Source organism: Pectinophora gossypiella, chromosome 26 (assembly GCF_024362695.1).
Source record: "Pectinophora gossypiella chromosome 26, ilPecGoss1.1, whole genome shotgun sequence".
In the NCBI taxonomy this organism is placed as follows: Eukaryota; Metazoa; Arthropoda; class Insecta; order Lepidoptera; family Gelechiidae; genus Pectinophora; species Pectinophora gossypiella.
The window spans coordinates 6,711,631-6,725,959 of NC_065429.1; the positions used below are offsets into that span (position 1 = coordinate 6,711,631).

Below are 14,329 nucleotides of genomic sequence, written 5' to 3' on the forward strand. Positions count from 1 at the left end.
GTAAACCGAATCAATGAAGCGGGATATTAAAATTTCTAACTCATCAACATCTTCCTAGCATTATCCCGTTTTTTCACAGGGTCTGCTTACCTTATCTGACAATTTGACAGGTCTGATTTTTTACAGAAGCGACTGACTGTCTGACCTTCCAACCCGCGAAGGGAAATCCAGCCCAATACAGGTTAGGTCACATTCCTCCGAAAATGCATTTCTCAGGTTTGTGGGTTTCCTCACGAAGGCTCGGTGAGGCGTGGGTACTTAGTTCATCTTGCGACGGATGAACGATAAACTGCAAAAGTCCAATCAGTTTCTTGCAAAGTAATAAATTAACTGGTTGCACTTAAGACCTCCTGGTTACATGTCGTTTCTGTAATAGACCAAAAATACCTACAAAAACTTAAATTTTATAATTATGACTCTTCTTCTTATCGTGTGGGTTGTGAGGTGGATTACCAACCCCATCAACCCTGGTGTCATGGTTATTACTGAGCCGCCAAAGGCCCCGCCAAAGGCTCGTGTACCGACTACATAAATCAGTAAGTAGTAACCGGGACCAACGGCTTAACGTGCCTACCGAAGCACAAATCATCTTACTTTCGGACAATCAGGTGATCAGCCTGTAATGTCCTAGCCAAACTAGGGATCACAAAATGATTTTTGTGATATGTTCCCAACGGATCGTGACTCAACCACTGGACGATATGTTACGTTAAAAAAAATCGTGTTTCGTGACAGTTTGCAAGTTGGCTAACGCCCCTGGGCAAAATACATCTCTGTTATGTCATTTTCTAACCACACAAAGCGATTTGCAAGGCGTAACATCGTCTAGTGTTACTCATTGTTGAATCCTTCACTACTGTAATAGGACTCAAGATGGCCGACAACATGGCCGCCTAATGGCGCCAAACACAACTTACAGCTCAACTTTGCGTATTAACACAGCTTTTTATTTACATATTAGAGATATGCTGCTTGTCTTTGGTTTCATGCAAGACCATAACCCGGCCCCAGAGGGGACAGTCATCTTCTGTGCCCTCCACCATGTGTGGTTTCTCTACTTATTAAATAACTTGTAATGTATACCTACATTGATTTAAAAGATGTGTTGCTGTTGCAGTTTCTTGTCATTTCTTCTCTTCAGCCATAACACCTTGCGAAATAACGTAAATTCAAAAATGTTACATTGACCTTCAACAACTTTATCTATGATAATTAAGTTCGTTGAATAAATTATTCTGATATATATTATAACGTGTGATATTCAGGCTACAATTTCAGTTCAATACAAACGCATTAATTATCTTAAATATTATATTTACATACTTAAGCCTTACATTATTAAAGTACATTTCTATCTATTAAAATAATAATGATAGTATAAACAATAACAGTAAAATTTCTTCCGATAATGAAGGACTTTCTACGCTACGTCCCCAATAGATGGCGTTGTAAAAATTTGCCTTTGTTTAACCTTCTAATTTCATAGATAACAGACATACTTAGTTATGCATTTTATCTATGTTTTTGGGTATAAATTATGACCTTTTTTATTACACTCAGGCACAATACATCTTCCACTCATTATTCTAATTAAAACAAAGAAAACCATTTGGGTAGCATCATAATGGAAGATAGCTGGTACTTGTAGCAGTGTTTTAAAATTGTTAATTTTCTAGCATTATCTAACTGTAGATAGATAATGCTAGAGATAGATAAAATACTGTACCAATAGTTATTAAGTTATTGGAAAAATAAATACATTTTATTATTATTATGTTGGTCATTTCCATATCTCGGGACTACGGAGTCCCGGACTTTTGGAAAGCGTGCGTGGGGCCGAAGCTAACACGCAGAGGCCCCTTAAGACAATTTAATCTAAATGTGATGTGACACTAACCGGCGATTATCCCTGTATACACTATGGGAGTGCAACCAAAGACAATCCCCGGTTCGTGTAGGGCTATCGCAGATTATGGGAACTATTATATTATTAGTAATACATAATCTGGTCCAAATATTAAGTTACAATTATTTTTATATATCCTCCGCCATTATAATATATTTTTAAACAATTATGTACCCGAGCAATGAGAAAGTAGGTAATTATCACTTAAAATCTGGACAGCGCCATCTGTATTATTTTTGAGGAACGTAGCGTCACAATTCAGCTATGCACCGAGCGAAGACGCTTTCGCTTTTCGTGAACGCAACGCTTAACCGATCTACCATTCGCTTGAGTCATCACACGTTTCTGATTGGTTAAGCGTTGCGTTAAGCGAATGCATACTTGTAACACCTCAGGCTATAATTAAGTACTTAAACTTTAAAAATATATATATATATATATATCGCTTATGGTTTAATGATTTCCATTTTTCAATCAGTTTTGGGTAACAATGAATAACTTTAATAACACTTTATTACCGTCGTACTAATAAAAAATAAAGAAAGCGATGTGTTGTGTTTAGGTTCGGCAGCCAAGCAAAATTAAATCCTGGACTTTCCAGGCTACGTTCCCCAATAAAATATAGATGGTGCTGTAGAGTTGCCTCCGTTTATCCATCCAATTTCATGGTTAAGTTTCCACTGACGCGGAGATGTGCGGATTTGACCAATCACAGCGTTCGAGAGAGCGACAAACGAAGACGCTCTGTCACTCTCTCCCTCGCGGTGATTGGTCGATTCCTGCACATCTCAGCTCAACTCCGCACAGCTCCGCGTCAATGGTAACGCAGCCTAACAGTCATATGTATAGACGATCTTAAAAAAATAATATACTAGCGGCAAGTCAAATACTTGAGGCGTGTCTTCCCCTTCATACTCCATAGCACATTAGTTCTGGACCACTGCCCACTGTGTGGTGTGATATGTTACTTTAAATATGTATTCGCTTTCATGACGCTTAAACCACGGAATAGAAGAAGGATGATAAGCCCTGACGCGCATTTTGTATGAGAACCGCTGTGACCGGTTCAACCCCAATTCTTTCAGATATTTTTCCTCTCAGACGACGCCCTGAGCCGAGGTTCGAGCCCAACTGGGCACCCTCGGGCCTGTTGTCTTAAATGTTGTACCGGGTGAGAGCCTCCACCGCTCCCCATTTGTCCGGCCAAGTAGTTAATGCCATCTGCGGCAAATATACAATAAGTCACGTCAAAATAAAAAAATAAATAAAAAAAGGTTCAACCCCACTCTCTTTTACTACTACTCCTGCAAACAAATAATATGAATAACTGGATGTAATAACAAGAGTCATTATTGATACCCAAATACAAAGATAATAGATGCATATCCAAGAAATTAGAAGGGTAAATGAAGGCAAACAGCGCCATCTATGTTCTCATTCGGGAACGTAGCCTGGAAAGGATATGAGAAGCTGCAGTAGTTCGACAGAAATTTATGTCAAAACTGACGATTCAAAGTGTAACTGTTACTTAATGAATAAATATATTTTTGAGTTTGAGTTTATATTGCTTGAAGTAAAATATCTAAAATAAACTTATGACCAACATAAGGTGATAGCTCTGAACAAAATCTGTGATAACCCTCTTCGGAGAATGCGTGATGTACATTGTAGTGACATAGGGTCAAATCCAGGATCGGACTTTAAAGTCTAAACCACTCAATTGGACTTTATGAGTTTGAATTCATGTTTGGATCATAGGGTATTGACATCGCGTGGTTTCCAGGATTTCTGCCCGGTTAATGGCAATAGGCTCGCCCTCTATTACATGGGATTTAAGAATAGCTGTGGGCTTAGCGCCGTAAACACGCGACTCTTTCTCGCCGCGACAGAGATCATCTGTCTCTTTCTGTGCAGTACTGTGAGAGAGTGACGGGTTACGTATGTCGAGGCGAGAAAGAGTCGCGCTCTTACGGTGCTAAGCCCGCTGGAGAGTGCGCGCCAAGCCAGCGGCCTCAAAAAAAAAAATGGGCACGAAAAAAAAATTAGAACTGCCTTTATAACTTTGGGACCGTTGAAGTACTAATTTCGGTATTTTGCAGGGGGTTAGTACTATTTCGGTACTAATTTTTGGCGTTTAAATCAAAGCGAAAGACCTTGTCGTTAACTCTCGCCAAATTTCGCTCACCGTCAAGCCATCAAGTGCAATAAAACATAAATCTAGATACAGGCTATAAATCTAGAACCGTGATGGTACTAATTTTTTTACAACAGGTACTATTTTTTTCAATAAGAGTACTAATTTTTGGTATGGTAAAATATTTTTTTCGTGCCCATTTTTTTGAGGTCGCTGGCTTGACGCACACGCTGGTGAGGAGAGGCTGAGAGACAGTACACCTCTGTCTACCTTTTCCGGATTTCTATGAAGTCAGTTTTAAATGATTACGCTAGATGTCGCTGTAGTATTAGTGACATCTAGCGCCAGTAACGTGAACTATTGGAAGTTTCCCCACTTTTTCACTATAAATAGGCGTCCCCTTATGCATGTATGATTTCCAATAAGATTTTATTTTTTAATGAATACAATAGTTTGAAAATAATAACAAACATTTTTTAAACAATGATGGTATTATAAAATGCGAGATGAAACTGAAGCAATACCTAGTTATTCGATTTGTGGCGCCATCTATAAGACGTAATAAAAACTAAAATTAAATTAAAATAAATTACTTATAACTATGATTTTTCTTATAAGAAAATTGGTTGCATTTACAAAAGAGGCAGTGAATAGGTTATAAGTTTATTGTGATGTGCGTTTGTGGCAATATAACTCCAAAACAAACAAACCCATAAGTATTTTGATTATTTTTAGCATTATATTTTTCAATAGAGAATGAAGAATATGCTTCATATAATCTTGTGCTAACTGATGGGACATTTCAATTAAGTAATATATTTTTTAATTCGGCATTAATGTACATAAACTAACTTCTAACATAAATAATTATCCACTGCCGTACACTGGCTTGCTTCTCCAACGGGGAGCAAATGCAGTTTTCACTAACAGAGTTGGGTCGACCATTATAGACGGCGATACGGCTCACCTATCACGTTGGTCTAACAGAAAGCTCGGTGAGGCGTGGGTACTTAGTTCATCTTGCGATGGATGTACCTCTGACCACCCCAATTGGGATATAGTTGTGAGCTTATGTTATGTTATAAATAATGAGTATTATTTTATACACTCTCTGTCCCTTCTTGGTTATTATCTACAACAATATTATTATATCTTTTTTTAGACGTATCCACATTATGACGTCTCTTCATATGTTTCTTAAAGTTAGATCCGTTAGTAAAATCTCTTTGACAATAAACACAGTTATACGGCTTAGCACCTGTATGTTGTCTTAAATGCAAGTTTAATCTAGTTTTAAAACGGAAAGATTTAGTACAATATTCACATACATAAGGCATTAAGTCTGTATGGACTATGGAATGGGACTTCAAGTGGCGTTTGACCCGGAATGATTTCCCACATTGCTCGCAGACAAAAGGCTTCGCACCGGAGTGTAGACTTATATGAGATTGTAAGTTACCACGGGCACGAAACGCCATCGGACAATATTCACATTTAAATGGTTTTGTGTCTTCGTGCGTGCTCATATGTGTGCTTAAAGTGCCTTTTGTAAAGAACATCTTACCACAGATATGACAAGAAAAGTCCCTGCTCCGTTGTGTGTGCACCAATTTGTGTTGTTGCAAATTGCTTTTAGACTTAAATTCTTTACCACACTCGTTACATTTCAAGTCACACTCGTCAAAGTTATCTTTTTTCCTACTCTTTTTTAAGCCTTTAGAATATAATAACAAATGATCTTGCAACAGCTCTTCGGAATCAAATGCAGCTCCACAGTTTTGACAAGTTGTTAAGTAAACATTACCATGAACGGTGTTAAGATGTTTCTTTACAAGGGCCGTTAAAGTGAACTGCTTATTACAATACTCACAGCAGTAACGAAGAATGTTCTTATGTGTACGTACATGATTTACAAAGTTTTTAAAGTTAGCAATAACCTTGCCACAGTCTGAGCATTTAAAAACACAACAACGAGTATGTATTTGTAAAGAATGTAGCCGTAAAGATTGGATATTCTTACAAAAGGCATCACAGCTTGCGCAGTGGCACATGTAGTCCTCCCATGTCATATTCTGCGATGATAAAGGCAACGGTTCAGCATCCACTTCAGCCTTTAACAAGTCATCAACCGTAACTTCAATGTCATATTTAATCCTTTTCTTTTTTTTCACCTTTCGCTTTTTCACAGAACGAAGTAACGGGATGTCGCTGTCCGTTGTGTTGAAGCCATCAGAGTCGTTGACATGGTAATCATTGTCGCTCACTTGTTCAGCCTTGACAGTAATATTGTCTATTAGGGTATTTGGATCAACAGTGCCCACGACTTCTAAGTTTTCAGGGTCAATTTTGATGGCAGGATCTTCGGTTTTCGTAGCTTGAAACTCTTGCCAGTTCTTGTCAACCGGTTTACCGGCTGAAGACTTATTCTCAGTCTTCACATCTGAAGACGTATCGTCGGTTTCCTTACTAACTTTCGGCAGAAATATTGACGTTAATTTCTCCTGTGCGCTTCTAACAGTGTGAAGGAACGACCAAGTGCGTTCTAGTAGGTCGAAACATGAGAAGCATATCGTTGTTGGTAAGGTATTAGCGTTAGAAATATCAATATTTATCCACAGCATTTTTGTAGCAATCTTGGAGTTGATGGCTACGTCCTCGTCTGCATATATTAGCTGATCTTTCGGCGTGGGCTCGGCACACAGTCGACAATAAGTTTCTTCTTGCTCAGCCATAGTGTTTTAATTGAGTATTATTGCTGTTTTTCTTAGTGAAATCTATTTATTTTAACAAAAAACACGGTCCCAAAGATAAACAACCATTTTGACAGTTCGTGTGCGTGACAGTCGGACGCGTTGGAGTTGCCAGCTTTTGATTTAAATTCTACTATTTGGTAGGAAAATTAAGTAAAAGAAAAATTATAATAATTATTCTTTTTAAAATTATTTCACTTTTTTTAGCTAAGAGAGAGCTTATTTAGCACGCTGCTGGTTTTGACAACCGCATACATAAACGGAAAACTATTTCAAGAGTAATGCACAGAAAGCTATAATGCAGCACTATTAGCAAAAAATTAAATAACGTCTTTTATCGTAGATTTTTGAAAATAATTATGTATGTATTCGGGAGTAATGAGAAAATAGGTAATTATCACGACAGCGTCATCTATAAACGGTTCAGCTTATTTCTAGTAGATAATAATCACTACATAATCATAATCATTTAAACACATTATAAATATTTATTATTATGATTTCTTTTTTATAATTATTTTTCATTTTTCTTTTTTTTTATTTACATACTTACTATAAAACAAACTCGGTTTTCTGTCCCTATATCCCTATGTACGCTTAAATCTTTAAAACTACGCAACGGCTTTTTTTTAATAAATAGAGTGATTCAAGAGGAAGGTTTCTATGTATAATAACATCCATTAAATATTGGAGAAGTACTGTTATTTTTGAGGTATTTAATAAAATAAATAAATAATTTCATTTTTTCCTCAGCATTGCACCCGAGCGAAGCCGGGGAGGGTTGCTAGTAGTTTATACATATATCTTACAAGATACAGTGCATGAAATAAGGCTTGCAAAGCACCCAGATTTAAAAAAGCCACAGTTTTTAATGTGATTTTCTGTAGATTTGCAACTTTAAAACTACTTACCTATTACAACACATTGAGGAGCTCGGTGGCGCAGCGGTAAACGCGCTCGGTGTGCGATTGTTGAAGTTAAGCAACTTTCGCTAAGGCTGGTCATAGGATGGGTGACCACAAAAAAAAGTTTTCATCTCGAGCTCCATGCTTCGGAAGGCACGTTAAGCCGTTGGTCCCGGCTGCATTAGCAGTCGTTAATAACCATCAATCCGCACTGGGCCCGCGTGATGGTTTAAGGCCCGATCTCCCTATCCATCCATAGGGAAGGCCCGTGCCCCAGCAGTGGGGACGTTAATGGGCTGATGATGATGATGGTGACTCATTACAACAGCATATCTACTGTATCTCCCGCTTTTTCAAATAACCTACACAGATCCGTGACTTTGTCCTATGTTCACACAATAATTCTTATTGTCATGTAAATATATAGGTATATTCTGCAACAGCCACTGATTGTGCGCTGGCGCAGATGTTTTCTGAAGCTGGAAACACGTGACTTGCGTCTCATTGGCTGTCGGGAGTGTTTCCATTGCCTTGAATCGATAATTACTCCGTTACTCAAGCCTCTTGTGTTTAGTACCGGGTGAGAGCCCCTAGCGCTCCCCATTGGTCCGGCCAAGTAGACAACTAGATTTTACTTAATACGCGATAACTGAACCGTGGTAGCCGAGTTGTTAGAACGCTTGCCTCTCACTTTGAGGTCGCAGGTTCGAATCCAGCACAGATCTAAACCAATGATTTTCGAATTTGTTTTCGAATTCATGTTTGGATCATAAATGATTATCACGTGCTCAGCGATGAAGGACAACATCGTGAGGAAACCCACATTCCCGAGAAATGCAATTTTCGAAGGTGTGTGACCTAACCTGTATTAGGCTGGTTTTCCCTTCGCGGGTTGGAAGGTCAGACAGGCAGTCGCTTCTGTAAAAAACCGGACCTGTCAAATCTTCAGGTTAGGTAAGCGGACTCTGTGAAAAACGGAATAATGCTAGGGAGATGTTGACGTGGTAACTGAATTGATAACACAACATAAGCTCACAGCTATATCTCCATTGGGGTAGTGAGAGGTACACCTCATATAAACAGCCTATATACGTCTCACTGCTGGGCCCAGGCGTCTCCTTAATCAACCGGAGGGAGTATGGAGCATACTCCACCACGCTGCTCCAATGCGGGTTGGCGGAGGTGTTTTTACGGCTAATAGCCGGGACCAACGGCTTAACGTGCCCTCCGCACGGAATCATCTTACTTTTTCGGACAATCAGGTGATTCAAGCCTGAAAAGTCCTTACGAAATAAAGGACAGCCTCACAAAGTGATTTCGACAATGTCCCCAACGGGAATCGAACGCGGACCTCCAGATAGTGAGTCTAACGCTCTAACCACTAGACCACGGAGGCTGTACATAAACTATTTCCCACCGGGGTAAGCAGAGACGCCTTTTTATTTTTTTTATGCCGTAAAACAGCGTAAACACACGCGTTAAAATCACAAATGTTAAGTCACATTTCGCCTAGGTCATCGACATTGCCTGGACCTAGGTATATCTATATTACACTTAGTATTCTAGACTTAAACAGTTTGATATCAATGTGAATCTAAATAGACTGATAGCAATGCCAAGATTTCCAAGATTTGTATAAATATCTTCCAAATCATTTGTTTACACTACAGCATAGAATAAGGAATAATACTACGTCATCATCATCATCAGCCCATTAACGTCCCCACTGCTGGGGCACGGGCCTTCCCTATGGATGGATAGAGAGATCGGGCCTTAAACCATCACGCGGGCCCAATGCGGATTGATGGTTATTAACGACTGCTAATGCACCCGGGACCAATGTCTTAACGTGCCTTCCGAAGCACGGAGGAGCTCGAGATGAAAACTTTTTTTTTTGTGGTCACCCATCCTGTGACCGGCCTTTGCGAAAGTTGCTTAACTTCAACAATCGCAGACCGAGCGCGTTTACCGCTGCGCCACCGAGCTCCTCAAACGCTACGCTTACCTCACCCCCCTCGGATATAGTTTAGTCTTCAATCGTATGGCGTCAGACGTCACACACACAGACGCGCGTGTACGATAACGTCAATGTGTAGTGTCTGTGTAAAACGAGGTGTATTGTATAAAGTGTCCAGGGTGTGACTGAGCGCACTGATGTTATTTAAAGATACTGATCACCCTAGATTTCTAGCATATACAGGGTGTTAGTGACATCGTAATGAATACTAAGGGGGATTATTCAGACCATGATTCTGAGTTGATATCAAGTGGAATTTTCCGTCGCAAAATTCATGTATATTTTGTGTTATTTTTAATTATTTTAAATTCTATTTTACTTTTGCGATGGAAAATTCCACTCGTTATTAGGGTCTGACACTGTAACAAATACTGAGGGGCATGATACAGACCATGATTCTGAGTTGATATCAAGTGAAATTTTCCTCTCGGAAATTAGTTTTTTTGTAATATTTTCCGTTCCATACTTTTGCGACGGTAAATTCCACTTGATATCAACTCAGAATCATGGCCTGAGTCATCCCTCAAAGTTTAAGTTACGATGTCACTAGCACCCTGTATAATGTCTAGGCGTGGTCGCCGAATATCTCCCGACCATTGTCAAGGACCAAGTTGCATTCCGATCACGTTCCAAATAGAATTACGTTGTAGTAATTCTATTAATTTCGCACGGGTTCATTGAACTCTGGATTAGCTGTATTGGGAGGTATGGAGTCGACATTCAAATTAAAAAAATCTTTATTCAGTAACATAGTTGTAAGTATAATGTATTTTCGGAGGTATGTTCTGTATTGGGCTGGTTTTCCCTTCGCGTGTTGGAAGGTAAGACAGGCAGTCGCTTCTGTAAAACACCGGACCTGTCCAAATCTTCAGGTTAGGTAAGCGGACCCTGTGAAAAACGGGATAATGCTAGGGAGATGATGGTGAGTAGGTAACATAGTTACTTTGAAACGTCATTTTTACATAACGAACGTCTCATCCGCCTCAAACTACTGCAGCTTCTCACAACCTGTATAGCCGGGGTAAAGAAGCTGCAAGAAAAACTTCGGCACAGGGCCCTAGAGGTTCTTTAAAAATAAAAACATAAAATATTGTTATACATTTTAGTAATTCAATATAATATCAGTTCAAAGACAATGAATCCCATGCATTGACTAACCTTTAATAACCTTTTTTACAAAGTTTCTGTTTAATTACTATCTTAAAACTGTTCAAAGAGCTAGGAAAATGTTTTTGGTACAAATGTCTACTCTATGAAACTTTTGTGCCAGATCCGTCTTAGATTATAATGATAGCGTCACAAAGTCATAAAAGGTGATAATATTTAGGGATCCTTATTTATATAATGGTTAGTATAATGAAGAAGTGCTAGTAAGAGTAAGGGAAAGGTGGCAAATATTGATACTTAGTTGTTGTGTAATTTTATGAAGTGTTATAAATACAACATAACATAAACAGCCTAAATACGTCCTACTGCTGGGCACAGGCCTCCCCTCAATCAACCGGAGGGGGTATGGAGCATACTCCACCACGCTGCTCCAATAAATAAATAAATAAAATAGTTATTGATGACAGAAGAGGGAAGATGATTGAAAGAAAGAAACATTTATTACTCCCAGACACCACAGACACAGACAGACAGGTACATTACATTCAAAACAGGACAGAATCCACACGGAAATCAATACACAAAAAAAGAACACCAAGATAAAAAATCATTACTTAACAAAAAGAAAGAAAAACTACCAAATTAAAAAAAGAATAATTATAACAACAAGAAGTCCTAAATGCAACGCACTGACGGCCCGATCACCTGCGGTGGCGTCCGGAATAAAAGGACCTCGCTCAGCATAAGTCGCGGCGTGAGCCACGACGCTGGTATTCTGCAGGCCCGGCCGAGTGAAGCCACGGTCATCTCATCTATAAGTCAATCACTCATCAGACGACTTCTGTGCCCTTCTTCGTGTCGTTTCGATGGCATTCAGATTTTATCAGCCCAGTATTTTGCCACTCGGACAGCATTTGAGATGACGCGCAAAGCCGGCTTCGAGTGTGGACTGACAGGGTGACACTGAATTGCCATCGTGGTGAAAGGCACGCAAATTAGCCAATCCGCGCGGGAAATATTCGTGAATTGCCCAGGGTGCGCCGGACGTAGCAAGGAAATCAGTAGCTACGTCGCTCGGGGAGGCTCCTTTCGTGCACCCCACTTCTACGCCCTGATACGTAGATCAGAGTATCTTTCCATGAAAGATTTACAAGCTGTACCAATATCATAATTATGGCTACATTCAATGTATATCGGACAAATAGGGCATTTTGCTCTCCTATGAAAAACTGTGACATAATAATATATGTTGAGTACTACTATTAAAGTTGTTGTACCGAACTAAATATTAAAGTTGTTGTACCGAACAAAGGGGAAAACTCCTCTCCTATGAATATGTATATGCGACTTAACCAAATTTATAAGTAAAGCTAAAGCTAGTAGATATTTTTTAAACCAGGACATTTCTACTCTCCTACGAAAAAAATTTACATTATATATAATAGTTTTGTTAAAAAAAAGTAACAATAATTAATTAAGTACGTAATTATTATATGAGTTGATGTGTTTACTATTATGTACTATAATTATAGTACCTAAGACCAAATTTAATGTAATTTTATTTAATGAAACATATCATTACTATTTTAAATATTTTTATGTGTGAAATGACGAATGATAAAGCTGTATTGACTATTATGGAATTCTGAAATAAACAATTTTTATTTAAGTTTTTTATAAGTAGGTATATAAAAACTTAACACACGAATTTATTAAAACATCATAGAAGGGAAGATAGAAGGAAATAGAGGAAGGGGAGGACCAAGACCTGATTTCGACAATGTCCCCATCAGGAATCGAACCTAACGCTCTAACCACTAAACCACGGAGGTTGTTTGTGTTTTGTTGTGCACGTTATATACAGAACCTCAAAAACCCGAAATAAAAAAAGTCACCATCTAAACACCTTATTCAGTGATTCTACTCAAGTACAGTCGTTCGCGAATTATTTCTGGGTCAACAAGTACAGTTAGCGGCCTAACGAACAGTTAGGGATTTGGGGATTTGACATCATAACTTAATAACCTATTTGGGGTATCGCCAGAATTTATACACTAACCTCTTTATCATAAAACCATGGTTTAAGAAGACGGGGGGTTAAAATGGCCACATCGAAGCAATTCATCCAAGTAAGCAATATTGCTATTTGACATTTGTTAGCATTGCGCACTTACTTTTATATGCGCAAATGTCAAATTGCAATATTGCTTTTATAGATGAATGCCGTATGCTCAAAACTGACAGCTAGCATTTCAAGGTTAGCCCAGCTGACGTCATCACGCCCTGCGTTGCCATTTCGTAAAAAATAAATAACTCACGAATAATAACCCTAAGGTTGCCTGGCAGAAATTGCTGTTTAGCAATAAGGCCGCCTATTGTGCTTATGTTTTATTCGTATGTTTATGTCCTTTATATATGTTCTTGTGCAATAAAGTATTATTGATTGATTGATTGATTGATTGAATAATGTACTTAGAAAAGGTTTAATACGATCTACTCTGATTCGGCGTGCGTGTATGAAACGATTGATGAATGTGGAGGAAGCAAGAGAAGTGTGTCAGGATCGAAGCAAATGGAATTCTATAGTCTCTGCTTACCCCGGTGGGAAATAGGCGTGAGTTAATGTTTTAATAAATTGTCGCGTGTTAAGTGTCCATCTTGCTTCCTCTGTCCTCAATAACTCTCAATATTTGCTTCTTTTCCCTTACTCTTTCTAGTACTATGTACTACGTGTTCAATATCTCCTATACTTAAAGGTTGCCTGGAAGAGATTGCTACTTAGCAATAAGGCCGCCTATTGTACTAATTCTATTTCTCTTTTGTTTTGTATTTTGTTTTTTCCTGTTGGTGCAATAAAATATTTGTTATGTTATGTTAAGTTACGGGGGTACGGGCTTGAAATATTTCTAAGAATTAATTTAGTGATTTCGTTTAACGGTCAAAAGGACGGACGGACGGACAGGTATGTACGGCGTATGTACAAAGTCAAGGTTGTTATCTAATGTTCCATATAATTTCATGTCACGCCAGTAGGGTGGGCAGAAAAAGAGTTGATGTGTTTGTCAAGTTTTTGTCTAAAGATCTTCAATCAATCAATCAATAATAATTTATTGCACAAGAACATATATAAAGGACATAAACATACGAATAAAACATAAGCACAATAGGCGGCCTTATTGCTAAACAGCAATTTCTGCCAGGCAACCTTAGGGTGAAAGAAGATCTTTTTTATTTTTATTTTATTTATTATAATATACATTGAGAAGGTCGGTGGCGCAGCGGTAAACACGCTTGGTCTGCGATTGTTGAAGTTAAGCAACTTTCGCAAAGGCCGGTCATAGGATGGGTGACTACAAAAAAAAAATTCATCTCGAGCTCTTCCGTATGCTATCCGGCAAAGTTGTTAATGCCACATGCGACAAACCTATAATAGTTAAGTCGCGTCAAAAAAAAAAAAGAAAAGTTCCTTTTTTGCTAACGGTACTTTGATCCCTAATTCTCAATTCCGCT

The 14,329-nt window shown here is 38.6% G+C and overlaps 1 protein-coding gene across 2 annotated transcripts in view; it reads right to left on the reverse strand.

The window, feature by feature from the left end:
• LOC126378404 (gastrula zinc finger protein XlCGF26.1-like) overlaps positions 1–6,867 on the reverse strand; it is a 92,045-nt gene extending 85,178 nt beyond the window's left edge. Inside the window, exon 1 of one of the 2 annotated variants that reach the window (XR_007568075.1) lies at positions 5,008–6,867. Coding sequence is in view for 1 of the 2 variants with exons in the window: in XM_050026742.1 (XP_049882699.1) it covers positions 5,141–6,772 (1,632 nt within the window). In the remaining variant the exon portion in view is untranslated. Of the gene's footprint in view, positions 1–1,297 lie in introns of those variants that run through there. The other variant, XM_050026742.1, reaches the window with a different exon arrangement.
• Between the last annotated feature and the right edge of the window lie 7,462 nt (positions 6,868–14,329).